Source organism: Solenopsis invicta, chromosome 11, assembly GCF_016802725.1.
Source record: "Solenopsis invicta isolate M01_SB chromosome 11, UNIL_Sinv_3.0, whole genome shotgun sequence".
NCBI classification, from domain to species: Eukaryota; Metazoa; Arthropoda; class Insecta; order Hymenoptera; family Formicidae; genus Solenopsis; species Solenopsis invicta.
In genome coordinates, this window is record NC_052674.1 from 7,367,863 (window position 1) to 7,393,019 (window position 25,157).

At 35.0% G+C, this 25,157-nt stretch overlaps 3 protein-coding genes across 10 annotated transcripts in view; 2 read left to right on the plus strand and 1 right to left on the minus strand.

The window, feature by feature from the left end:
• Positions 1 to 211: 211 nt before the first annotated feature.
• LOC105200230 (eukaryotic peptide chain release factor subunit 1) lies at positions 212 to 9,831 on the plus strand. 3 transcript variants are annotated; one of them, XM_026132517.2, is made up of 12 exons: positions 212 to 452; positions 729 to 1,021; positions 1,312 to 1,487; positions 1,689 to 1,816; positions 1,889 to 2,039; positions 2,126 to 2,316; positions 2,906 to 3,035; positions 3,255 to 3,475; positions 3,557 to 3,704; positions 4,187 to 4,297; positions 6,594 to 6,610; positions 7,525 to 9,831. In XM_026132517.2, the coding sequence occupies exons 2-10, from the start codon at positions 936 to 938 to the stop codon at positions 4,264 to 4,266; spliced, it is 1,311 nt and encodes a 436-aa protein (XP_025988302.1). In that variant the 5' UTR covers positions 212 to 452; positions 729 to 935; the 3' UTR covers positions 4,267 to 4,297; positions 6,594 to 6,610; positions 7,525 to 9,831. The 3 variants fall into 3 exon arrangements, with proteins under 3 accessions (XP_025988302.1, XP_011165996.1, XP_011165987.1); XM_011167694.3 differs by lacking the exon at positions 6,594 to 6,610; XM_011167685.3 differs by lacking the exons at positions 4,187 to 4,297; positions 6,594 to 6,610 and having other exon boundaries at positions 214 to 452.
• Positions 9,832 to 10,617: 786 nt separating this feature from the next.
• LOC105200216 (protein MCM10 homolog) lies at positions 10,618 to 20,878 on the minus strand. 4 transcript variants are annotated; one of them, XM_039454900.1, is made up of 4 exons: positions 19,305 to 20,878; positions 17,014 to 17,260; positions 14,307 to 14,456; positions 10,618 to 13,403 (listed from the first exon to the last, which is right to left on the minus strand). In XM_039454900.1, exon 4 carries the CDS (start codon positions 13,391 to 13,393, stop codon positions 11,183 to 11,185), a length of 2,211 nt encoding a protein of 736 aa, XP_039310834.1. In that variant the 5' UTR covers positions 13,394 to 13,403; positions 14,307 to 14,456; positions 17,014 to 17,260; positions 19,305 to 20,878; the 3' UTR covers positions 10,618 to 11,182. The 4 variants fall into 4 exon arrangements, with proteins under 4 accessions (XP_039310834.1, XP_039310835.1, XP_011165975.1 ...); XM_039454901.1 differs by lacking the exons at positions 14,307 to 14,456; positions 19,305 to 20,878 and having other exon boundaries at positions 17,014 to 17,413; XM_011167673.3 differs by lacking the exons at positions 14,307 to 14,456; positions 17,014 to 17,260; positions 19,305 to 20,878 and adding an exon at positions 13,754 to 13,985.
• An 862-nt stretch (positions 20,879 to 21,740) lies between these two features.
• The window catches only part of LOC105195853 (protein couch potato), an 88,914-nt gene continuing 85,497 nt past the window's right edge, over positions 21,741 to 25,157 (plus strand). For 2 of the 3 annotated variants that reach the window (XM_026132565.2, XM_026132567.2), the window contains exon 1: positions 21,741 to 23,390. In XM_026132565.2, the coding sequence (XP_025988350.1) occupies positions 23,328 to 23,390 (63 nt within the window). In that variant the 5' untranslated portion in view covers positions 21,741 to 23,327. The remainder of the gene's footprint in view (positions 23,391 to 25,157) is intronic. The other variant, XM_026132569.2, reaches the window with a different exon arrangement.

The following is a 25,157-nucleotide window of genomic DNA, read 5'->3' on the forward strand; positions in this document are numbered from 1 at the left end:
AAAATTGTATTGGTGTTCATTTAGAGATAAATTACGAATTAATTCGTATTTAGCAGTAAACGCGTTAAATACAACATTGGACTACTGCCGCTAAAATTTTTGTGGATTTTTGTCCACGATTCGCTGCAATGCGAGGGCGACCTAAAGCCGCACACGCTGGCGCGCGCTCGGAGCGGCCAATGCGAACGCGGCGATTCGCGGTCGTGCGCGCTCGTGTGCGCGACTGGGCGGCCTCGGGGTCTTTTTGCTTCCCATTTTGTCTCGCGTGCGGCACGTCCACCGTGGTTCACTGACGTTTCCGCTGTGCCATCGCATGGCCGACGTGTGCATACGGCTCGCACTCGCGTGGTACTCGCCGTGTCACGAGCCGCGTCGCCGCTGAAGAGGGTCAGCCCGTCGCGACAACGTCGACGTGTCGGACGTACTTACCACGCCGTAACGATCCCCTGAAAGTGAGTGTGGAGTATAACAGCCGTGAGCGAAGGTGGCCGCACGGCGCGTGCTTAAGCCCGAGCGTTTAATGCCCGCGCGCGCGACACCGAGCGTAAGAGAGAAAGAGAGGTCGAACGAGCGAAAGAGAGAGAGGAGAGCGGACGAACGGAACGGGCGGCCGCCCTGAATGAATGGCTATGTCGACCACGTTCCTCCGCGGCTGACACAATCCGGTGTGAACTGGATCGGTGCGGTATTTCGCAACTATTGATAATTTTCGACCATAATTTTCGCAGAGGAACCCGTCGCAGGGTCCGCTATCCCGTCGTCGACGCGAGCCACATTGCCTGCTCGTTCACCGTCATCGTCGCCGTCGTCGTCGTCGTCGTCCACGTCCACCTTCGGGCGGACCAGAGCGCGCGCGGCAGCAATTAATTTTCAGCATCTCGGGCACCAGCGCGCCGTAACGCCGCGACCACGCGTTCCCACGCACATCCGCAGCGATGTCGAACGAGGAGACCTCCGCCGACCGCAATGTCGAGATCTGGAAAATCAAGAAGCTTATAAAGAGCCTCGAAATGGCCAGAGGGTAAGTAGGTCGTCGCCGACGTCGTCGCGCCTTGCACTGTCAACTGTTATCGTCGCATGAACCACCTTGACATATGGCTTGGCAAAGCATGTGTTTGTTTGCCACGTTTTGCAAATCAAAGTTCTGAGTCCCAAGAATCGTTATTTCGATTGATAAAAGTTAAAATATTTTGTGATTTTATTAGAGTTTATATCATGAATAGAAGATATGTAGGTCTCGCCTTATATAAGCGAGTTTCTCAATCGTTTTTACAGTATTATACAAAAAAAACTGACTCATTTTTCTTGCAGGAATGGCACGAGTATGATTTCGTTAATTATCCCCCCAAAGGACCAAATATCGAGAGTGAGCAAGATGCTGGCGGATGAATTTGGTACAGCGTCAAATATTAAGTCACGTGTAAATAGATTATCTGTTTTGGGTGCAATCACATCAGTGCAGCATAGGCTAAAGCTATATACTAAAGGTAACTATGTTTAAATCAAATTTACTGTTTAAATCAAATTCTTTTTGACACAGTATAGAAAAGTATGACTATTAAATATAGTTATAATATTTTATTATAACAGTTTACAATTTTTAATTTTTTAAATATAAAATTTATATATTTGTAGTCAGATATAATTTATATTGAACATTATGATTTATATATAATAATGCATTTTAGTGCCTCCAAATGGCCTGGTAATTTATTGTGGAACTATTGTAACAGAGGAAGGAAAAGAAAAGAAGGTCAACATCGATTTTGAGCCTTTCAAACCTATCAATACATCTTTATATCTTTGTGATAATAAGGTGTGTTTTACATTTGCAAATGTAACATTTGTGTATGAATGATTTTTATATAAGCTATATTATATTTTGCAGTTTCACACAGAAGCGCTCACTGCATTGCTTGCGGATGATAACAAATTTGGTTTTATTGTAATGGATGGTAATGGAGCGTTATTTGGAACGCTACAAGGCAACACGCGCGAGGTGTTACATAAATTTACTGTGGACCTACCCAAGAAACATGGTACACAAAAATTACTAATCGTGTCGTTGTTCAAAATCTAGTGCAAAACATTTATACCAAATATATTACAAAAATGTTAATTTCAGGGAGAGGTGGTCAATCTGCATTGCGTTTTGCCAGATTACGCATGGAAAAGCGGCATAATTATGTTAGAAAAGTAGCCGAAGTCGCTACTCAATTATATATTACGAACGACAAACCTAACATCGCTGGATTGATTCTCGCGGGTAGCGCCGATTTCAAAACGGAACTTAGTCAATCCGATATGTTCGATCCGGTAAGCAAAATGCTTTTTTTAAGATTACGACTGTTAATTTTAATTATTTCATTGTGTCATGAACAATGATTTGACTTAAGCTAAATCTTTTAAACTTGGTTTTATAATTTATTATAATGTTTTTGAAAATGATTATAAGCTCTTTATTTATTCCCCTTTTGGAAAATAGGCTAGTTTTTAAAATTTTTATTCTTTGGAGATTTCTGTCCTTCAAGAACGACAATACTGCAATTTATTTCTGTCTTTATGTTGATATTCATACTTTGTTTCTCTTAAAGTAGACAAATTTTTGCACTTAACATTCTTAATATTAGGTCTGTTTTTCATAGCTAAACTTCTTGCACAGTTCATCTTTCCTCTTTTTCTCTCCAACAGAAAAAAGGAGGAAAGATGAACCGTACAAGAAGTTCAGCTAAAAAGAACAGGTCTATTATATATGCAGAATGACAAATCCAGGAATCAAACCTAGATCTCTTGTTTGACAGGCAACTGTTCTCAGCATTACTGGTTATCTAGCACATCTCATCAAGGCTATTTCTTTATTCAATTTGCTGATATATTAATTTCTTTAATATGTAATTTTTTTCAGAGATTGCAAGCGAAGGTTATAAAGTTAGTTGATGTATCATATGGTGGTGAAAATGGTTTTAATCAAGCTATTGAGTTAGCGGCCGAATCTTTACAAAACGTGAAGTTTATTCAAGAGAAAAAACTAATCGGTAAATATTAACATGTTAATTACAATGTGACTCCCACTAAAGATTACGAATTTAAAAATCTGTATATATGGTATATGTGTGAGTTTGAAGTCGTGACTTATCACAAATCTGTCGCTCTCACACAGAACCATGCGACATCTCAATGTAATGTTATGTAGTATAATTATATATTTATATATTTATGTGTATATATTTGATTTTTTTTTTTGTTTTGTTTAGGTCGTTACTTTGATGAAATTTCTCAAGAAACTGGTAAATACTGTTTCGGTGTTGAAGACACTTTGAGAGCCTTGGAATTAGGTAGCGTCGAAACTTTAATTTGTTGGGAAAATTTAGATATTCAACGATATGTCTTGAAAAATCATACAAATGCGGAAGAAAAAGTGCTACACTTAACGCCAGAACAAGAAAAGGATAAGACTCATTTTACTGATAAAGAAGTGAGTATTGAAATGATGTTGAAATATAAAATAAAAAATAAATTTTAATTTTTTTTTACATATTATTTATATTTTTTATAGAGCGGGGTAGAACTGGAACTCGTGGAGTGTCAGCCACTACTTGAATGGCTCGCGAATAATTATAAAAGTTTTGGTGCCACTTTGGAAATTATTACAGACAAGTCTCAGGAAGGATCCCAGTTTGTTAGAGGTTTTGGTGGCATTGGAGGTAAGTTTCTTTTATGCATGTTTATTGCTATTATTTTTAATTTTATAAGATTGATTTTACTTACCTGTCAAAAAATATAAACTTACATGTCACTAGTGGTCCTAGAAAAATAAAACACATAATACATGAAAATATATAAAAAATGATTAAATAATATAAATATAACACAATAAAGAAAAATAAAGTTAAGAAATTAAGAAAAGGTGTTAAAAAATTTTGATAATTGTATTTGAAACATTTTGAAAGATATATGTAATAATATACATGCTAGGTTTTCTTTTTAATACAATCTGCGTATTTAACTTGCTGTGCAACATTATTTATTGCCAAGTTATGGCGTAGTTGCGTTTTATGGGTACACAATATTTCTAAAAACCGGTAGACGTTAACCTTATACCGTTAGACACCATCGAAGATTATTTTGCATGGAAGATAAATTTCATCAAACTGATATTAATTATGGAGTATATCTTGGTGTATAGGAATCCTCCGCTACAAAGTTGATTTCCAGTCACTGCAGGCCGATGAGCCTCTTGATGATGTTGACCTTGATGATTACTAATTTCATCTGTGAATTACTCAGAATCGAACAGGTAGCTCTTTCTCTGTCTTGCGTGCGTTCACTTACATCTCGTGTATTATAAAAACATGATTTGCAAAGCTGGACAAATTTATCGTTTGTTGATGATTTTAATGTTTTGCGTTAACTTTTTAATGATAAACTATAATAATAATTTAATTAGATGCACAAATATAAATTAATATAGAAATTCTATTAGTATAAACCTGCAATGTTTGAATAACTAAATTTGCTTCTTTAAGATGTTATCTTTATTTATATAATCTGGGTTTAATATTCATTTTTTCTTATCTTTTTCTAAGGAATATGATTACATTTTATTAATAAAATATTACATACAGAAATTCAACTGTATAAATAAATGTATAAATATTTACATAAGTAAATATAAACCTCCGAAATTATATATTTTGTTTTATAACATAAAAAGATAACTACAATTATTGTGAAGAATTTTGTTTTTGTTTAAATTAATATTAAGATAAATTTGTCCAAGAAATTCACAGTTTCTTTCATTGGGTTTCTCACTAAATAGTTTGTTTCTTCTGTGCAAATTTGTAGTATACATATGCATATGTGTCTCTTAAAATAAGTTTGAATGTGGTAATAAACATTTTTGATTTATATTTCTCAAAGTATTACATTTCTTTTTTCTACGAATAAAAACGTCTGAGAATCCTTGCTGTCTTTCTTTTCTTTCTTGATGGTAAACGCGTATAAAGAAAATCTTTTACACATATGGATAACTCTGTTTATATACAGGGTGAGTTGAAATCTTCCAGTCTTCTATCTTTCCCTATGACCGCGTTGTTAGATTCATACATTGTTGGTCTCATAATTGGAATAGTAGATACAATGTACACAATGGTTGATTCATTGGAAAAATAGTACTGCTTGATAGCTACATATATTGCCACAAATATATAGCCACATTCTTATTCGTTTAACACATGTCATCTTCGATCTTCGTACGGTACCATCGTACACAACGAAAATCCGTTACGAGCTATAAAGGCCGTGTTTACAGGAATGTTTAATAAATTGATTTATAACGCTTCAAAATGTTAGCTTTTTAGACAATAATAAGTTTCATAATTATTACTAAGAATATCACTACTTACGTCCATGTTGTCCCGTCTTGAATATGTTAATATCTATCTAACTGATCAAAATTACATTTTAAACGTACAATGCTTCACATACACACAGTTTGATGATTCTCGATTCAATGTATTATTACCACTTACCTATATAAATTGTATGAGAATTTTGCTGAAATACGCAATATGTATATTTGATTTTTTTAAACTTATTGAATCTATTTTTTATTCTTTAACTACAATATACACATAAAATATAGTTTGCATGATAATCTTTATAATATTTCCAATCTATCTCTTGGCAAGTAGATTTTTGTATTGCACATTTAATATGATTTTGATATTATTTTTTAAATATTATTTTTTATCAATTTTGTACATACAATTATTTATATATTACTGAATTTATATTGTGTTATAGACGTCATATAGATTAGATCACATATTGATCACACTGTTATTAGATTGTAGCACACAAGCGCATGTATGTCCCTATAATTGCATTTTTTTATGATACTTTATTATATGATATTTCAAGGAAGAATTTAAAAATTTGAACTCTGCTCTAATTTAATACATCATTTTATATTAACATAAATTTATTTTATCAATAAGAAAACATAATATTCTTCTGGAAATATAATTATATACTATACTTAACAGGTAAAAAGATTATTAAATTAATTTCAATTTTTTATCGAAAAGTTCTTTTCGAATTCCGCCATTTTTACAAATACTAAAATATCTGTTATCAAATTAATATGATACAGGAAGCAGGAGAGTAATCAACAAGATCATACATTATTATATGCTATATCTTGAATCTTCCTACAGCTTTCAATATATTTATTTTTTGTTATATGCTACGCCTATGCTTATGATGGAAAATGAAAAATGATAATGTGATATATCCCAATAATGCATGTTAAATAATAAGCAACATTAGGTTCATCATCATAGATAATATACATTCTGTGATTAGAAACACATAATATATTCTATATAAAAAACTAGATACTAATCTGAAGGCTATTTGAAGTATGAATGAAACATGTTATGAGAAGTGTTATCTCTGATAATGAACACAAGTATCATGTAATTATGATATCTATGAGTATTTATGCTTTCACATGTTGATAGTTAGTAATTGCTAAAATAGTTAAAATATTTAATATTCTTAAACACTAATCGGTATCTTATTTTTATTAGCTTGCATATTCGGAAAGGTACAGTACATGTTCTCTACTAATTATACAACAGATTAAAAATATTGATTCATTGATCATAATTTACATTACAATGTTATAATTGATATATTTTTTATATATAATTGACATATTTTTTTATATATGTGTATACTCTATTTTATTAATCCTTTAAAATTATAATAATTTTTATTATATGGTTATGTATCTTTTATGCATTGTTTATTAATATATTTATATTAATTTACTTTAAATATATTAATACACACTCACATTTTTATTTTATTGTATGGCTGTAGGTCGATATTCACAGTCTATTTTTAAGACTTTTTTTAAAGACTGTTTTAAGTACAGTCTTAAAATTGATTTGTGATTGATTCATGACATCTTAAGATTGTACTTGAGACTATCTTAAATATAAGAACAAACTAAATACAGGTCCTTGCTATTAAAATATATAATATTAATTTGTATTGTTTTCACACATTATAGTGACAATTTTGAATTTAATTGTAAAGTGTTCAACTAATCTAATATGTTTCTTTTGGACAGTGCTTTCTGTATATAATTTTTTCAATATGCTTTATATTTAAGTTTTATATGTGTGTTTTATAAATCCTAATGTTGTACTCACTATGTGCATTATAAAATGCAATGTATAAAAATATATTTTTCTTATTTAGAAAAGCGTTGTCATAAAATGATAATTTAATGTAAACTTATATAATTCAGCATATCAATGCCGTTGATATTGTAACTGTGCAGTTTTAATTAATTACTTATGTATATTTGCTTATATGCTCGTACTTACACGTACTTTTTTCACCATCAATATTTAATATATTTTCAAAAATATTTTATTTGTTTTAGCAAAGGAAATTTTTAAGTAATAGTTATCGTTCTTTTGCATGTATCTTTAAATTTGTATCTTACAGGTATTTTGCGGTACAAAGTGGACTTTCAAAGTATGCAGCTGGACGACATTGAAACTGATGGCTTTGATTTGGATGACTACTAAATGACTCAATCGACATTTGGTTCTCTTAGCTTCGGAGAAAGCAGGAGGGACACGAGTATGTTCTTTCTCATATGATGTCCCAAGAAAGAATCATAAAAAACAAATTTCAAAATTTACAATAACAGCACGTACGATATCGTCATAAAATTATTGTCTAGAATTTACCAAACATCAAGCAGATTGTAATTGATACACGAAAGAGAAGAGCACCAGCGAATATGACGCGGCTGAAATAAACCATGTCTATATGAATGAAAAGGCGATTCGAAGACTGTGACACTTAATTAAGCCAGCTTGATACCTGCCTACTCTCATACATTCACCACCTTGTATTACAATTTTATGGTCCTTAATTATTCACAGGGATTCTTTTAAATAATTACATTACGCGCTTTACAGTTTCGAATACAAATGTACAGTGTATGGTGGTTCGATCGTAATTTTATATTAAATTGATGTTTGTCATCTTATCATAGATTTTACGAGAAATGAGTATTTGAACTACAAGGAGCGGCTGTAGCGGTATTTTGTTCATACACAATCATGAAAGAGCTGTAATAAACTGATTATTATGAACATACAATTGCGTATCGTGCATTCTACACCGATATTTGCAAAATTCATACGAAGAAGAGTTCTGTAAATAGATGTCAATTTTTAAAAACGGCACAGTTGCCTTAGACATAAGTTGAGGTCGCGTACACGATCCACGGAGTAAATGAAGTATTTCCGTCTTATGCAGTGATACACACTTGTAAACATAAGGACAGATAATTCCTCGCAATCCTACATTGCTCCGTTGCTGGCTCTTGGCTCTTAGATTTTTGTACATTCACACAATTGTACATAAGAAACGCTTCGCAAAAGTATCGAAGTAATTTTTCATTGTTATAGTGATGCACCTCAATGAAGAGAAAGATATTCCCCGCGCAATATTTAAACGGTTACTGAAGATATTACGAAATTTATTTTAACATTGTTAATTTAATTCGCTTATTCGTACGATGCCTCTGTAATAAACGACGCTATGTATGTATAAATGTGAAAAGAATGTAACGTGCAATTTTGGTGAAGTATCCTTTATGAAAGAATACTGTATAGAGAGCAAAGAGTTTCTCAAAGAGTCTCGAATGCTGTGAGATTTACTCGATGAAAATGGTGTATCGTTATTTAATAATGTACCTACATTATTTGCGATATTGTTGTAATGTACACCTTGCAGAGACAAAAACAGGCGCACAAGAGAACTTCATCAAAGTGGAACGTTCGAAAGAGAGAGATCCAATTTTGCGATATGTGCACAACGAATTCCAGAACGTGATGGTTCGAAGTATTTGTATCTGTGTATTGTCTCTCAAGATACCCAGATGTTAATTGCCGGCTTAACGTTTCTTCAAATTTTTATATGTAAACATTTTCTCACTATAGGAGTCTAGATAGTTATTTATTTCTATACATCGGTGCGACTACGTTTCTGCTTAGCGGAACATCCGATTTAAGTACGCAAAATAGATAAATTAAGAAATCAATAAATATCAATGAGTGAAAGTGAAAGAGAGAATGAGAGGAAGAGAAAAAGAGTGCGAAAAAGGAAGAGAGTAGGGAAAGCCTTGTAATCTTTGTTTTAAGGTAAAAGGTACACGGAAATGTCGTCCACGCGTTGCTTTAATAACAGGATCGATGACGTACTTAGATTATGGCTTGCCTATGATCTCTATAAGCATAGTTGTATAATCTGCTAACATGTTCGTCATTGATTATTTTTACTCCCACGTATTTTGCCAGTGGAATGTATCTTTTATTCGAAATCAATTGTTTCCTTAATAATCTTATTAGATTTTGTATCCGACAGAAAGGCAATACGAGAGCGCAATCGTTGTGAACATTTTATCCCGGCCGATTTTTCAGAGTACAATTTTATTGTAATGCTTCACGTTTTTTCGTATATGTGTATCACACGTGCTGTTCTAAAATGAAATCTGGTTTCTATTTTGCTGGATTACAAGTATACATGAATCATAGCTAAGGATTGGAAAAGAAATTTTCGATGGTACTGCTGCTCATTTTCTGAGATCTTATGCTTTGTCAGGTGACAAAGAGGGAGATTGAAATAATGACTAAAAACATTCCATATATGTATATACATGTATCGTGTATTAGTGCACGAAATAACAAATGAATTTTTCGAAAAACTATCTTTACAATAAAATAAATAGTTTATTAATTATGTAACTCAATTTTCTCATACATATATATTTTTTTGCACAATTCATTGCTTTAATAATTTTTCGGTCCAAAATTAATAATTACGTATATATAAAGTATATACAAAATATTCGAAAGCTACGATAAATTGGTGTCATTCAAAAAGATAAGATTTGTTGGAATAACAATAATTAATGTGTCACGCTTTTAACACTTGGAAGTTTAATGAATAACCATTATTTCCAATCTTCCTTTTCTCACGCATATTTTATTCAAAGTTTTATATAAAAGGAAGAGAGTAAAGTGTCATCGTAATATAAAATGCCGAATAGAACTGGACAACTATAGGATATTAAACAGTACATGAGTGAAAAAAATACAATCTATGTTTCTCATACAAACAGATGGTTATTAGAGTCCGGAACTGTTACACTGGCATAACACCTCACCTGGAAAATTGTATCAGATTAATTTCTCTCGATTATTGCATTTTGCATATTATATAAACAATAAGCATTTAACATTGGATTATGGTGAATTATGTCAAGGCGATGCTTCCGGACCCCAATCACAGTTATTCATATTTAGAAACTTATTTGATGTCCACCTTTATTTAGACCGTTCGAATCCCGTTTATAAGGAGAGAAACAATGCTTTTCTCGTCACGAGAAAGGTACAAAAAGACTATTCAACAGGAAGATAGTAATAGCTCACCTCAATCTAAACGTAAATCTCAAACGAACGTAATAGTGGAAAACGTAGTAGATGATATAGTGGTTTTTATACGATTGTTGTACCTGGCTGTATATCAAAATGTTTCTGCTCGCTGTGTATATTTCGAATGGAGAGAATTCGATGTATTTCATTTCAGAAATGTGCAAGAGATACACTTTTAGGATTTCTTTATATTTGTACATTTCGTAAAATGAAAAAAAAGAGAAAAGAAAAAAATGCTAATACTGACAATAAACAAAAGGATATCAAATTTTCTGCATTTGTAGATTCTAAGATATAAATTATAGAAATAAGCATCAGTCGTGATTTCAGCAAAATTCTCATTTCTTTATTTTGGACGATAATTAAGAGTTCAAACATAAATTTAAATGACAAATTCGCTAGTCCTTAAATTTATATCTTTATCATATAACAAATATAAAAAAAATAATATTAATTAAATTGATGTATGGGCAATGGGATATCAGCACATTTCACACAGCACATTATCTGCGTTTATTTTATATACAACTATTTTATCTTCATATTATGTAAAATAGGCACCAGTTTACTTGCTAATCATTTTTTCATTTATCTTCCATAAATATTTATAATACTCATTTCTCAAAAATATATTGTGAGCTATCAGAGTGACATTAATCTTCATCCGGAACGAGAAGATTGAGATTAGCATCTTTTACTATTGAACCCAGGAAATTTTCTTCAGCGCCGCGTATGGATAAGGTCTCTGCAGCGATAGCGGTTTTCCTCTCGTCCATCATCGCCGCCCTGACCCAATTCGAGCTGCTGCACTTGGCACAGCTGTGCGATGGCATACGGTTCAGGCTGACAGTCCGGTTGCCACAATCGGCGCACTTGAAGAATCTCTTAACAGCGTCGAACACGCGCAACGGGTGCCTCTGCTCCTTGCACATGTCCGATGCTGAAAACGCTGTGTACTTGCATATTGTACACTTCACAGCTTTGCAATTGATCTTGAAAGTGCTCATCATTTTTTCCTCCATTCTTTCCTTCGCCTCCAACTTGTTAAAGTACTTCTCCTTCTCTTCGTCGTACGACTTCTCGATTAGGTCTGTGTGCGACGACTTGGCTTCTAGCATCTCTTTGAATTTGTCATCTATGTTCGCTTTTTTCACGCTTCGTTCTTCTCTCTCGTCGTTCTCCCTCTGACGCTTCGCAGTCTTCTTCAGTTTTTCTTTCGCATTCACGCGGACCTGATTAGGGTCCTTCGCTTTGATCTTTCCATGCTCTTGCACCCATTTGATAGCGTTCATCTTGGCGTTGCGAATCTGTTGCTTGGTAATTGGCTCGGAGAAATCTATTGTATCCTGATTACATCCCATTCCTAGTCGCGGGCGTGAAGATAATAAAGCCAAACTGATTTTATCTGTGTGGTTACTCGTAGATTTGATCGGAACAGGATTACTTTCTTTTAATTGCACTGGACTGGAACACAGAATTGGTCCATTAGGTGTTGATTGTACCATTAACTGCTTTGAGGTCTGCCAGTTTCTTAATTTGTTGAGTCGGTCAAAATCTTTTCTTGATTGTTTGTTCGTCAATTCGACAGCTATCCTTTTCTTGTTAGTATCCACATTGCTCATCTCATGATTTGGATCATCTTTCACTTTCTTAATACTGTTATCTGAAGTGGTTTCGGATAATAATTCTAAACGCGCACGATCCTTCTCATAAAGTTCGTTATTGCGTTTGGCCAGTACTGGAACGAACGATGCCAATCCATTGTAAGGCTTTCGCGTAACATTTTGCCTATTCATACGTTTTATTGCATCCCCAGTGAATCCGAAGCTAGTATTACTCGACTGTATGTCCGCTCGTCGCGCACACTTCTTATATTCCTGCTTAACATGATAAATGCAGTATTCGCATCGGCTTGTATTTACAATTGCAGTACACGAATCCCCGTTCTTCTTGACCGATTTGCATTTGCCCATGTCCTTGGATCTGCCAAGAATCATCAGTTTCTGAGGATTATCGAACGACAGTGTTGCTTGATCGATGTTATCCTTGCTCTCGAGTACGTTTGGATTGAGAATACCTATCACGCTACCAGTAATGGTTTTCCATAGTTGTTTGTATGCGTTACTGAATAGAAAAATAGATACAGTTTTTAGGTCGTCGGACAGATCACTTATTTTCCAAATGCAATAAGAAGTTCCCTTCTGTGAAGTTTTCGTGGCTGATTTGTTGATTAATACACCAGCGATCACCCAATCGTTATGTATATTATCAGAAATAATGTGGTTCTTTACTCTCGATACTGTTACAGCTATCTTGCCTTTCATACGTTCTCTCAATTCAATAGAGGATATAAGGGGACTAACTATTCTTATTCCAAAGAAGGGATCACTATACACATCTTTTGCTGTATTATTATCATTACCTTTTAAGGTGTTGTTGAAATCAAATGTCTTATTCCTGTTATTATTAAAATTAACAGTCTTTTCACCCTGTAATTTCACAGGCTGCTCAGTCTTCAATGAAGAGCTCTCCTTTAACAATTGTTTTATTTCACGCCCATAACTGGAATATTTTTGTTCCTCAAAATAACGTCTATCTTCATCATCAGAAGAATCAAGTTTGTCATCATAAATGCTATCAGTGACTATCTCACTAGTAGGTTTAGTCTCATTACTTATGTTACTAGGTGTAGAATCTAAGAAACTAAACTGCAATTCTGTCAGAGTCTTTTTCGATTCTGACAGTTTGGGCTGTTCAGACAGTTCTGATTCTTCAAGTTGCTTAGACTGCTCAGTTTCTTCAGTGTCATTTGATATGAGATTATTCAGAATGTCTAGATCACAATCACTGTCCTCATGCTCCATGTTTCGAGTCCTGTAAAAATGAAAGGAATAATGAAAGGGATATATTTATATTTAATTAAACCACACTTAATTCTATTTTGGTTGTTTATATTAAAGTTAAAGGTATAATCTAGAAAGGAAACATGTTTATGGATGCTCAGATAAGAACAAAGTAATGTCAAATGGAGTTAATTAACTCAATGAACCAATTAGAATTGATTACAAGCTGCTTAGTATTAAATCAAACAGAATGAAACTTTTTTTCTCTACGTGATGTTATTATACAAATCGAAAAGGTATAATTTAGACAAACATTTTTTCAAAGTTCTCAATTAAATTGTCATTTAATCTGCTTTCACAGTGACAAATAAAAAGTCTAACCTTACTCACACGTGACTTTCGTAAGATATCAACAATTCAATAAAATTCGTTTTATTGTTTTATTGTCACAAGAGTTGCACGTAATTATTTCCAGTCATAATTATCGATGTATTATTCAACAACTTTCGCAACATACAGTATATACAATTATTTACACGACCAAACGTCATGGAGCGTCACGCCCGTCACGCCCGACGTTACCCGCCAATTTTTAGCAGACGACGCAACGCAGCGAGAGCCAATCGCGAGAACTCGCATGCGCAATGCATCGTTCTGACCGCTTCGATAAGTCGAAAATCGCAGCGGCGTCGATAACTCTCTCTGTCGATAGATTTCGAATTGCACTCATTCCGGAATGCGTCGGTTGCGTTGTCGCAGTTCGAATCGTTCGTCATGCTTTCGTCGTCGTGTTTTCGTCATCGTAAATTTCGCGAACAATCGTCGCGAGTATCTGTCGTAAGGTGCGTTGGACGTTTATCGCGTGGGACATACGAAACAGATCGTGTACGATCGTCAATATCATCATGCCGGCGTTTGTCGATATCTAACCTACCTCGACGCGTCTCTGCCAGCCGTGCCAGCTACCTCTTGCTCGCCCGGAATGGATCACAGTTATTTTCATCTCATATTTTCATCTTGCCGCGTTTTCTCATCGAGACTCAGCGATAGCGCGACAAACGAACGATCGTCGTCAGGTATTTTGCTTAACATAATGTTATATATCGATTATATAAACGTTTCCTTTGATGCTTGAATTAGCGATCGACCAGTAATGGATCGGTAAATTCCGTCATTTGCTCTTTTCGCTGCACTATTTGCACAGCGACAACAATTTATTTAAGGTATAAGCCCGTATTTAGAATGCACTTGTAAAGAAAGAGCTATCTTGTCTTTTTATCATTCCATTTTTTATCATTCATTAGACTTAAAACGAAATTAAAAAATAGAATGATAAAAAATCTTGCTGGTATCTTTACAAGCACGTTCTGTGGGAAAATTCTGTAATTTAACGACAGTATCAGTATCAGTATCGTTATATTATCATGATGCAGATATTATATATGATAAAAAGCTGCGATATCTGTGATAAAAAGCGATGATATCTTTATCGTCAAGAGTTACAGAATCTCGCTATTGACGGGTCAGTCTGTGAAGAATTTTAGTTTGGTTCCCCCGCACAATTATATTCATTTTTTTGTGTTTCCGTGATTTTTCTGATATTAATTGGAACATAATAAATAAAAAAACTTTTATCAAACTTGTAATAAATTAAAATGTGATGAAAAAATTTCATAAAGTATATAAATATATAGTATATATTTACACAGGAAAAAAATACTGTTGAATCAATAGCATCAGTCTAATTGGAAATATTTTGTTAATTCAATAACAGCATTAATGGAACAAAAAGATTAAAAGTAAGGGTAATAACAAATATAGTTGAATGAATACAATTTAGTTGAATCAATTACATTAATAACAGACCGTGTTTAATTGAATCAAACTACGTTTTATTTCATATTACAGCATTTTTTCAGTACATATGTACGTATAAGAATGTAAATGAAAGAAATATTACGTGACAAAAGTATATTAATATGCACAGAGGACCCTAGCAAATTACTGATATTTCATCATTTATATTTCATTATTAAAATTGAATTGATCTTACAGCGAATTGATTTTACAGAAATGCAAAATTTTTGATACAATTAAAGTATTTACAAAAATGATGAAAGCAAAGAGTTTTTATGCTAATAATGAAAAAAAAATTTATAATATATATTAATGTATTTAAAAAATTTTTTTGTTATTAACATAAAATCACTTTTTGCTCTCTTTATTTTTGGACGTACTTTAATTATGCATAAAAATTTGTAATTCAAAGATATTTTAAAATGAACAATGTCGGTAATTTATTTGATCTCTGTACTATATATATAAATACTGTTTCGATAATATTGCTGTTTCTCTTTTTTAACACCAGTTTACAGACTTATCTCAATTTTTAAATTTCACATGTAATATATTTGTTACAATGTATGTCAAAATTGAATTTATATTTGTTACAATATATATCAGAATAGATTTATGACTTATTTTATTATGTGCGTTTCGCGAGAATGCGTTTGGAATTATTAATCGCTCATTAACGGATTAGTTTATATTCCGTTAATTTTTATAGTTGTTGGCATTTCGTTTTCTTCTCTCAAAGAATAAGTAAAATAAATAGTAAGAGAGAACAATTACTGGCGATTGTTCAACTCCAACTGTTGCTAAATTATTTGCAACCCGTAATCACATGCCATGATAATCACATGATTCCTGATTCATCACATTGTCGTCGATGTATAATAACGTAATTTTCTATGGTATAACGAGATATAGTTAGGGTGCATATGTTATTATATAGTGTCCAAAAAGACTTCTGTTATTACATTTTATAGCACATTTATACTGACTGATTTAAAAATTGTTTTCTTCATTAAAATATCAAGAAAAAAATAGATTTTTATTATTACTAAATATTTAATGTTAAATCTTTTTACTATTAAATAGTAATTATAAAATTGCTAAAAATAAAGGACAATACTTTTGAGAAATGTTTAGAGTGACTAATTTTAATTTTAATGACGCTGTGACTAATTAATCGGATTAATTTTATTTTATAAAAATACAATTTTGCGAGAATTCATTGGAATCAACAATTTTTATTAATAAGTTTAGTAATTAAATTAAAATTTTTAAACAATAAAATCTATTCAATTGAAAAATTGAAATAAACAAATTTTTCTCTATTTTCTTTATTTAAAGGAAACTCTGGTGTTTTTTTTTCAAATTTTAAAGAGGTTTTATCTTTTGAAAATGTTATGTTTTAGTTCATTTACTATTAATCTTATTTACTAAATTTATCAATATAATTAGCAATTGTTGTCCAACAAATGCCAATTCTCGTGAAATTGTATTTTTACAAAATAGAATTAGTCGCAGCGTCATTGAAATTAAGCTTAGGACTTTTAAACATTTCCAAAGAATATTCACACGTACACATTGTATACATTTTGTATGTATATAATATTATACATTTATATGTTTAATATTATTTATTTCATTGTGTTCTATCTTTAATAATAACATTAAATGTAACAGTTAGAAAAGTTCATGATTTTTCAAGAAAGATAATTACTGTTCTTTGTTCACATTGGATTCACGCGAATACTCGTATGTATGAAATCGCGCTTACCGTTATTTATACTCACCAGTTAACGATTTTCGTAGCGAGGTGACCGCGCTTCCCGCAAGCACGGAAATCGACCAGTCTCTCCTTATGAAATATTCAGTCTAGATGTTGCAGTCGGACTAACTTGAGCAGTCAGTTTGCATCTAAGCAATTCTCGCGGATGAGGAAACAAGTAGTCAGTCTATCGAAAATACGTCCTGGAAACGCTTAATCGGAAATCTTGCACGTCATTGTATTAACTCTTGGCAGCGTGACATTATTTCCCTCTGCGGATCAATATTAGGACGTGTTATTTTTATTTGAAGTATTATAGATATCGCTTAAAGTAATACGTGACTTCCATTATTTATAGTGTTCTGTAAAAATTTAAAAAGCATGGTAGGCTTTAATGGAAATAGAATCAAACAAATGGCAAGTTGATTTTAATTATTCAAATAGATGTTAAAGAAAATATTACAATTGATATAAAAAACTAGAGACAATTTTTCTTTAATAAATTATTGAAAAATTTTCTAATGACTGCTTAAAGTTTGAAAAGATATTTATTATTCTTTATATAAAATAAATTTATCAAACAAAACTTTTGTTTTACCGTTTGTCTCGTTTCCCTACGTTAGATTAGGACAATGTGGTAATTTTTTAATGATAAAATTAATGATTGTAAATTTAATAATTTTATAATAAATGTTAGTTTATTTTGCTTCATATATGTATTATAATTAACACTTGACAAGAGTTTTTAAAGGAATGTGTACAAGATCATCTAACATTAAGTGTTTCTATGCTATTTCGTGAAAGTGGCGGCTGCTTTAAATCCTTACGAGATGCTTTCTACTGTAATATGTGATGAACAGTAGTTAAATGTTTCCTCCGTACGCATATACGTACAGTTATCGTTTAACTATACATTAACATACAGCTTATTCTTAATAAGCACGTACTTAATAGGCTTCTGTACTTAATAGTCTCTCTTTTCTAATCCTGTACCCTTAAAATGTTCATGATTTTGATTGATGCTTAAATTATTACATTTACTTTTAAATTAAATAAGTTTATCATATCCATCGTTTTATTATATATTTCTATCATTTATCACAAATTCAATTATTGAAAAATCACTAAAACGTTGCCAATCTTTTTAATCAACTTATTTAAATATAATATATAAAAAACATCTTAAAGTATTTCACAACAAAGTTAAAGATTCTGCAAACATAAAGTTTAAATTTTTAAATTTAAACAGAGAAAATGTTGATAATAAAACAAAATATAAAATGAGAATGTCAGAATAATATTCTGCCTCGTGCAATTTCTGTATATGCCATGCATAGTTTTTTTTTTTTTCATCAAAATTTCATGCAAATGTAAGTTGAAGAAGATTTGCATAAGATACACAGAAACTTTCTTTGACTTTGGTGCGATGTCGGATCTAGTTCCTCATGAAATAATAAACGCGATGCGATAGTTCCGTCCAAGGCTAGAGAGAAATAATTGCGCGTGGCAAATAAATTATTCCGCATATTTTCGTCGATCGTCTGGCGCATGTATGCCGATGCACTATTTGATGTACCCACGATACCATCGTCCGTCGGTCGATTGGAGCAATAAATCATCAATAATACACTCTACTTGCTACGATTTAATGTATACTCCAACACGCACAATACTCGTACATTTACATGCCTGAAAATAATAGACTCGCGACTCGACTATTTTTCCCTGTGATTGCATTGGTTTGTAATACCGCATAGAAATTTGTACGCGACCGGAAGAAACGAATCTTTTTTATATGATTGCGCCAGAAACGATATCATCTACAAGTGAACGTGTGATTTTATCCCGTGGTCTAATTCTATGAGATCGATATATCCAATGTGGCACGAGAAAGAAACGGTATGAAAAATATTCCGTTTGCACAAAAGAATCACTGTAACTTTCGACATACGTGAAAAATTTTTTAATGTAAATTTAATCAAACAGTATACGTATATGATTATGTGCGTATAAGTATAAAAATACTATCTCTCCTTATTGATTTTATATCTTTTAAAAATATCTGCTGTATTGTGTGCAGAAAAGATACTTCAATATTTTTATTGAAACGTGTGTATCAAATTTATTATATTACAAAACTATAATATCATAATTCAGCGATTATTCTTCTTATTTTTAACGTATTTTTCTTATCTTCTCTGGTACTTAAAAGATAAAGATTTCTGAGCTAGCAGTCATAAGTTTTCTTGTTGCCTTAACAAATGTGATATTTATCATTCTTCAACGCAACCTGACCTATTAAAAAAGAAAATATACCGTGGACAACCGTTGTAGCGGGATTTTTTTCTTTCTTTATACCGCGGACGCGTTGTTCGCTCACGTGTAACGGGACTCTAGTGCCATTCCATAATTCCGAAACTAGTTGGAACAAAAGCAGCTCACGTATCATCCATCTGCCCCCTTCCTTTCTATTTCCTCCCGCCTCTTTTCGTCGGTCTTGTGTCTGAATCATCTACGACACAGCCACGGGCATCTTCCACCTGCTAATCTCGAGGAAAGCTGCGCGGTTCCAAGCGACTTCCACCTGTTAGTTACGGGGGAAAGCGTGTAGTCACGGAGTCCCTCGTGTAGAACGAAACTGCATGCGCCGTGCATCGCTCTTCCACACGCAGCATCTGCACTCTCGCGATAGTGTGAGAGAGAGAGAGAGAGGGGGGGGGGGGGGGAAGAGAGAAAGAGAGGAAGAAAGAGACAGCGGGAAACAGAACACACACTGCGAATGCACAACGCGGTATGCTTTGAAAGAAAGTACACCATTACCTTCGACGCATCGTTGCATCTCGCGATTTGCTCCTTGAAGTAACGACGCGGATTCTTTCATGTGCGAACGAGTCAGAATTTTTCATAATATAATTGAATTTTATCTTTACCATAATATCTGTATTTTCTAAGTTCTGAGATTTATTAAATAAAAGATCGCAGATTTTTTAGATTTTAGGTTTTAATTTACAGTAAAACTACAAGAGAAATAAATATCACAAATTATTATTATTATTACTCGTATCTTTTTCTATCAATTTTATTATAGATTTTAATTAATTTCATCTATGTGCGCAGTAATTGTTAAAATAAAAATACGTTAAATGAGGTATATGTACTTTCTATCAAACTTATAAGTTAATTTTGACATATTTTTACATATAATTTTTTGCAATTTTTATATTCCAATATGCATATTTTGCATTTGCTTTTGTTTTTGTTGACTATCCCCGTTGCACGCTCTTTCGCCTTCAGTCGTCTTTTGTAACGAGCACAGCGAAGAGATTTTCCTCCGGGGCATGCTTCTCCCTTGACCTCTTTGTTATAACTCATTTTAATAATGCAACTTCAATAATTATGGTTATTATAATAACGGTGCGCAGTAAGCATAGAACCAAAGCGCTCGTCATTACAACTAGACGAGAACTTCTGACCAAACGTACTTTTCTTTTTGAATGAAACCTATTTCTCTTTTGAAATAAGATGCCCATAATATTTAAAGCGATTTACTTATTGTTAGAAATGATATTCTGATTTATAATTTGTAAATAACACCATGTGCTCTTTTTTTTAAATCGAATCTATGCTTCATTAATAAATGTTGCTTCGTAAGTAGATTTAAAAAAAGTAGATGTATGTTAAGTCCAACAGAACATTTCCGTATATTCGTCACGTAAAAAAATTATATTTGCAAGCAAATATTATAATTACTAATCAAAATGACTTTGAATATATTTTTTTAAGTTCTTATGCATATTTTTGTTATTCGAAGAGTATTGATTCATACAAATTAAATTAAGAAAATAAATAAAAATTATTAACGTAAATTAAATTAAAATGTTATTTAAGATCACTAAAATTATTTTTATTTAGTTAAAATTTTGCATTTATTGGTATATTAATTTTATTTTTTAAATTGATTTTTTCGATCATTAGATAGAAAATATCACAAAAAATGAATTTTGTGTACCTTTTCAGAAATGTAATAAATATGTAATTAAATTAACTAGTAATATTTGCTTATTTTAAATATCAAAAGAACTAATAACAATGCTTTTAACACTCAAAATAAACAATAATTACTGGCTAATTTATTATTATTAATAAATTACATTTTTGTTTTACAGTATATTTGTTATTGTTATTTTATTATTATTTACTATGTTAAACTTGGCAGATGTGGAAAATATCTCCACGTTCCTGGAAATGCGTTTGAAATTCTTCGATATAGCGACTTCCTTTCTCAAAGATAATCCGAGAACACGTGCGGAGAGCGCCCGATACACCCCTATCGTAACTATGCGTTTCCCCTCGCAACAGCGGTCATCCCTTCGTCGAATGCAGCTCCGTTTTCCCGTCACCTTTTCCGGCGGTCGTGACGGAAGAGGGGACCGGTGGCGGCGGTGGTGGCGGTGGCGGAGGTGGCGGAGGTGGCGGCGGTGGCGGCGGCCCCTCTCCAGGCACGCGTTTCTCTCTCTCTCTCTCTCTCTCTCTCTCTCTCTCTCTCTTCTCTCTTGCTTCTCCGTTCCCCTCGTCTGAATCGCGAACGACCTGTTCACTTCCCCTCGTACCCATCGTCGGCGCTCGATCCAAAGCCCCCACACACTTCGTGCCACCCACCCACTCACCTACCCCGACCCAGTGGCCCGCGGGCCACCCCCACCTCACCCTCACGGCGCGGATACCCCGCGCGCCCGTCTCATCGTCATCGCGCGCTGCTTCACGCTCCGTCAGTCTGTCGGCAACCTGCGTACCAGTCGTGTCGCAGCGCTCACGTAACAAAATTCTTATTATTATTACTATCACTCTTTACTTGCCTTGAAACTTGATCGGTGGTGTGTTCAGTCTCGTTTTCGACTTCGTTGCGCGTATTTGATTTTCGACACCGTCCCATCCCTTAATTACGTTCTCACGTCCAGGAGCTATCGCGCTCGCGTTGAAGAAATCGCTGTTGCCGCCGCCGTCGCCGCCGTCGCCGCCGCATACGTCCGCGCTCGCGCATGAAACTCGCCACGATTTGCGATCGTATGTACGCGCGCATCACACAAGGCGCACCGATAAAGTGATCGAGAGACAGAAAGCTGTCACGAGGGAGAGAGGGAGAGAAGAGCACAAATACGTCAAGTACGAACCGATCGCCTGTGAGCCTTACCCGATCGCCGCTCCTGGTACTTACGAGCGTCGCTGGCACTTTGGAGCGTTGCTGCGAGCCAGCCATCCGGTGCGTGGCAAGTCGCACCAGCAGCGACAACGCGTCTCGCGCAACCTCGTCTTCGTTGTCATCGTCGCCGTCGCCGTCGTCCTCTTCGTCGTCGTAGCGTGTAGCCGCGCGACGCAGCAGCTCTGGAGTTCATCAGCCGGAACATCGTCGTCATCGAACGCACACTCCTTCTATCCGGTGCATGGGTCACTGTTCGACGATAGATGAACCATCCTGTTTACAGGAACAACATCGCCGTCGTCGTCGTCGTCGTCGCCGTTGCCGATCGCGTTCACCGGGTGCTGCTGCCCTGCTCTCCACCTCCACGGCGGGCTGCTGGTGTATCGATTGCTCTAAAATAGACGCGTGGGAACAACACCTGCAGGCCAGGCGTACACGTACACACATGCCGTTCGCAAGCGCATAAACGCGCAACAGACCACACACGCTTGTGTGTGTTTTACGCTTCGTACACACACTCATACAGACGGCATATTCATTCTCTCTCTCTCTCTCCCTCTCTTTCTCCTCTATTTCTCGTTGTTACGCTGCTACGACTCTCTCTCTCTCTCTCTCTCTCGCAGCAGCAACGTGTGACAGGTGCAACGACGACGACATCGTCGTAGGGTGGTCGGTGGTGGCGCTGGCGAAGAGTCGCAGCAGGAAGCAGAAGAAGAAGAAGTGAATCGACTCGTGGTCGCGAAAGGACGCGAAGAAGAGAAAGAAGTAGAAAAAGTCAAGAAAGGACAGACGGAAGAGCAAAAAGAAGAAGAAAGAGAGAAGCCGGTCAAAGAAGAAAGAAAAGGATCAGATCGGGGAAGGAGGGAAGGCGTGGAGAGAAAAGAGAAGGGGGAGGAAGAAGAGGAGGAAAAGGAGGAGGAAGAGGAGGAGGAGGAGGAGGCCGCGGCCCCCGTGTTTCTTGCGAAGGGAAGGTTATTTTCCAGTGATACGTCCTGGAGGCGCCCGTCGTCTTCGCCGGTACAACCATAACGCCGCCCGCTTTAAAAAGACCGAGACGGGACACGGTGGATTCATCGCCGCCACCCGCTCGTACCGCAGCCCCCGGCAACCCCGGACCGTCCGGCAAACTCGCCTGCATCATGGACGCGCCGCTATCGCAGAGTATGGACTCCGTTAACACGGTGGCCACCGGCGAAGACGAGGTAGGTGTTCTAAGGGTCTTGCTGTCTGAGGCGTCGCGACGGCGGCGCAGCGCAGCGCCGGTCCGTACCGTGTACGATGGCCGAAGGGGTGGAATCCACCCCTTCTGACGCACTCTCTCTGTCTCTCTTTCCCTCCCACTTTCCCCCACCGCTTTCCCGACTCCGAACTACCTCTTTACGTTTCACGCGTTTTCTGCGAGACTATCGATATCTCTTCCTCCTCAAATCTACCCCTTTCTTTTCCTTCGTTTCGTCGAGGAGACTACTTTGATATCGGATATCGCCTTCTGTCTTTCTCGTCTATCGAAAAGTTACAATGTCTCTCGTCTCTCGTCTCTCGTCTCTCACCTTCTCCCCTTTTTCCGCTCTTTCTCCCTCGCACCTCTATATTATCGCCATATTGGTCGGTTTTCCATCCCCCTTGCTCGCGTCCGGTATATATACACGTTTGTCTCCCTTATTCGTTCCAACCCTCGCGCGTCATAGCGCGCGCAAGCGCGTAGTGAAGCACGGGCTGCTGACACGCGCGTACCTCCGCCGCGTGTAGAATGCCGTTCATTAATGATACACTCGATGCAAGCTCGATGCATCATGCATGCTCGAAATGACCCCCAACGCTAGGCATAGTAAATGTAATAATTAATCAGAAACCAGAAAGGTATCCCATTTATGAATATTATCATTATTATTATTAAGATAGGTAATTTTCATACAAATTCCGATATTCATTGAAATCATATTCTTCTTGCTAACAGTATTAATTAAATTTCATGACGTTTTATCAATTGATTAGTCGTATTGTTCAAGTGATATTAGGCAAACAGCGACAAATGACGCGCGGAAAATCGTCACACGAGAAATTTATGCGCATATAACGGTATTTTAAGTATATAACGAGCCATTATCTTGTTATAATGTATCGGAGATATCAGATATCTTCCGATGAGTAATTAATGGAGATGTTTAGGAATTAATTGGAATTAATGTATGATTGTGTATCGGCTTTGCAAAATTGATTATGAAACAGAGAAGCGCGAGGTTAGCAATTATATATAATTATATGTGTTATCCATTATGCTCGCGAAGCATATAACGCGCATTCATTAGGATCCTTTGTTCTTCGTGATCAACCGCAACTATGTATAATCTTGCGCAATTTTTCGCGATTGCCCGTAATGTATTCTTGGTGGAGCGGGCAGCTGGCGTGACGCAACTGTTCGGAGTTGAAACAGTTGTACAACGCAACTGTTCATAGAGTGGAAACAAATCGTATCTTTAATTTACGATGTTGTATACGTTACAGATCGAGAACTCTGTAGAGAAGTATTATACGTTAGTTATAGCGTGGGTCGCGAAAACTTTGTTTTACATTAATTTTCAAACCGCGCTGCAACGAAGTTTCTGAGCGTCGCGGTGTCGTTGTACTACGGACTTGATGCCAATGGCATACATCAAGAACGTCGTAAAACTCTTCCCGAGAAAAAATACAAGTACAAAAATAGCAAAGAAGTCTTACGAAAAAGCATACTTACGATACATAAAATTTTTACGCGGTTAAATGTCTCATCTTTTAATGTTTTATATAGCATACGCTAGCCCTTCAAAGCATATTCAAATTTTTTTTATGCTCTTAAAGTAAGATTTTTTTATACACATCCATTTCTTAAATAACAAACAACTATTGATACAAAATAGGCATTATTATTATAAATGATTTTATGACAATATTGAATACACTGAGAGAAAAACTAAATTTTAATAGACATT

Excerpts from the sequence above, each read along its gene's own strand:
- LOC105200230 (XM_011167685.3), top strand. The coding sequence starts at position 936 with ATGTCGAACGAGGAGACCTCCGCCGACCGCAATGTCGAGATCTGGAAA. Across the intron at positions 2,040-2,125 it reads GGACCTACCCAAGAAACATG|GGAGAGGTGGTCAATCTGCA; the intron begins GTACACAAAAAT and ends TGTTAATTTCAG. Across the intron at positions 3,476-3,556 it reads CTCATTTTACTGATAAAGAA|AGCGGGGTAGAACTGGAACT; the intron begins GTGAGTATTGAA and ends TATTTTTTATAG.
- LOC105200216 (XM_039454900.1), bottom strand. The coding sequence starts at position 13,393 with ATGGAGCATGAGGACAGTGATTGTGATCTAGACATTCTGAATAATCTC.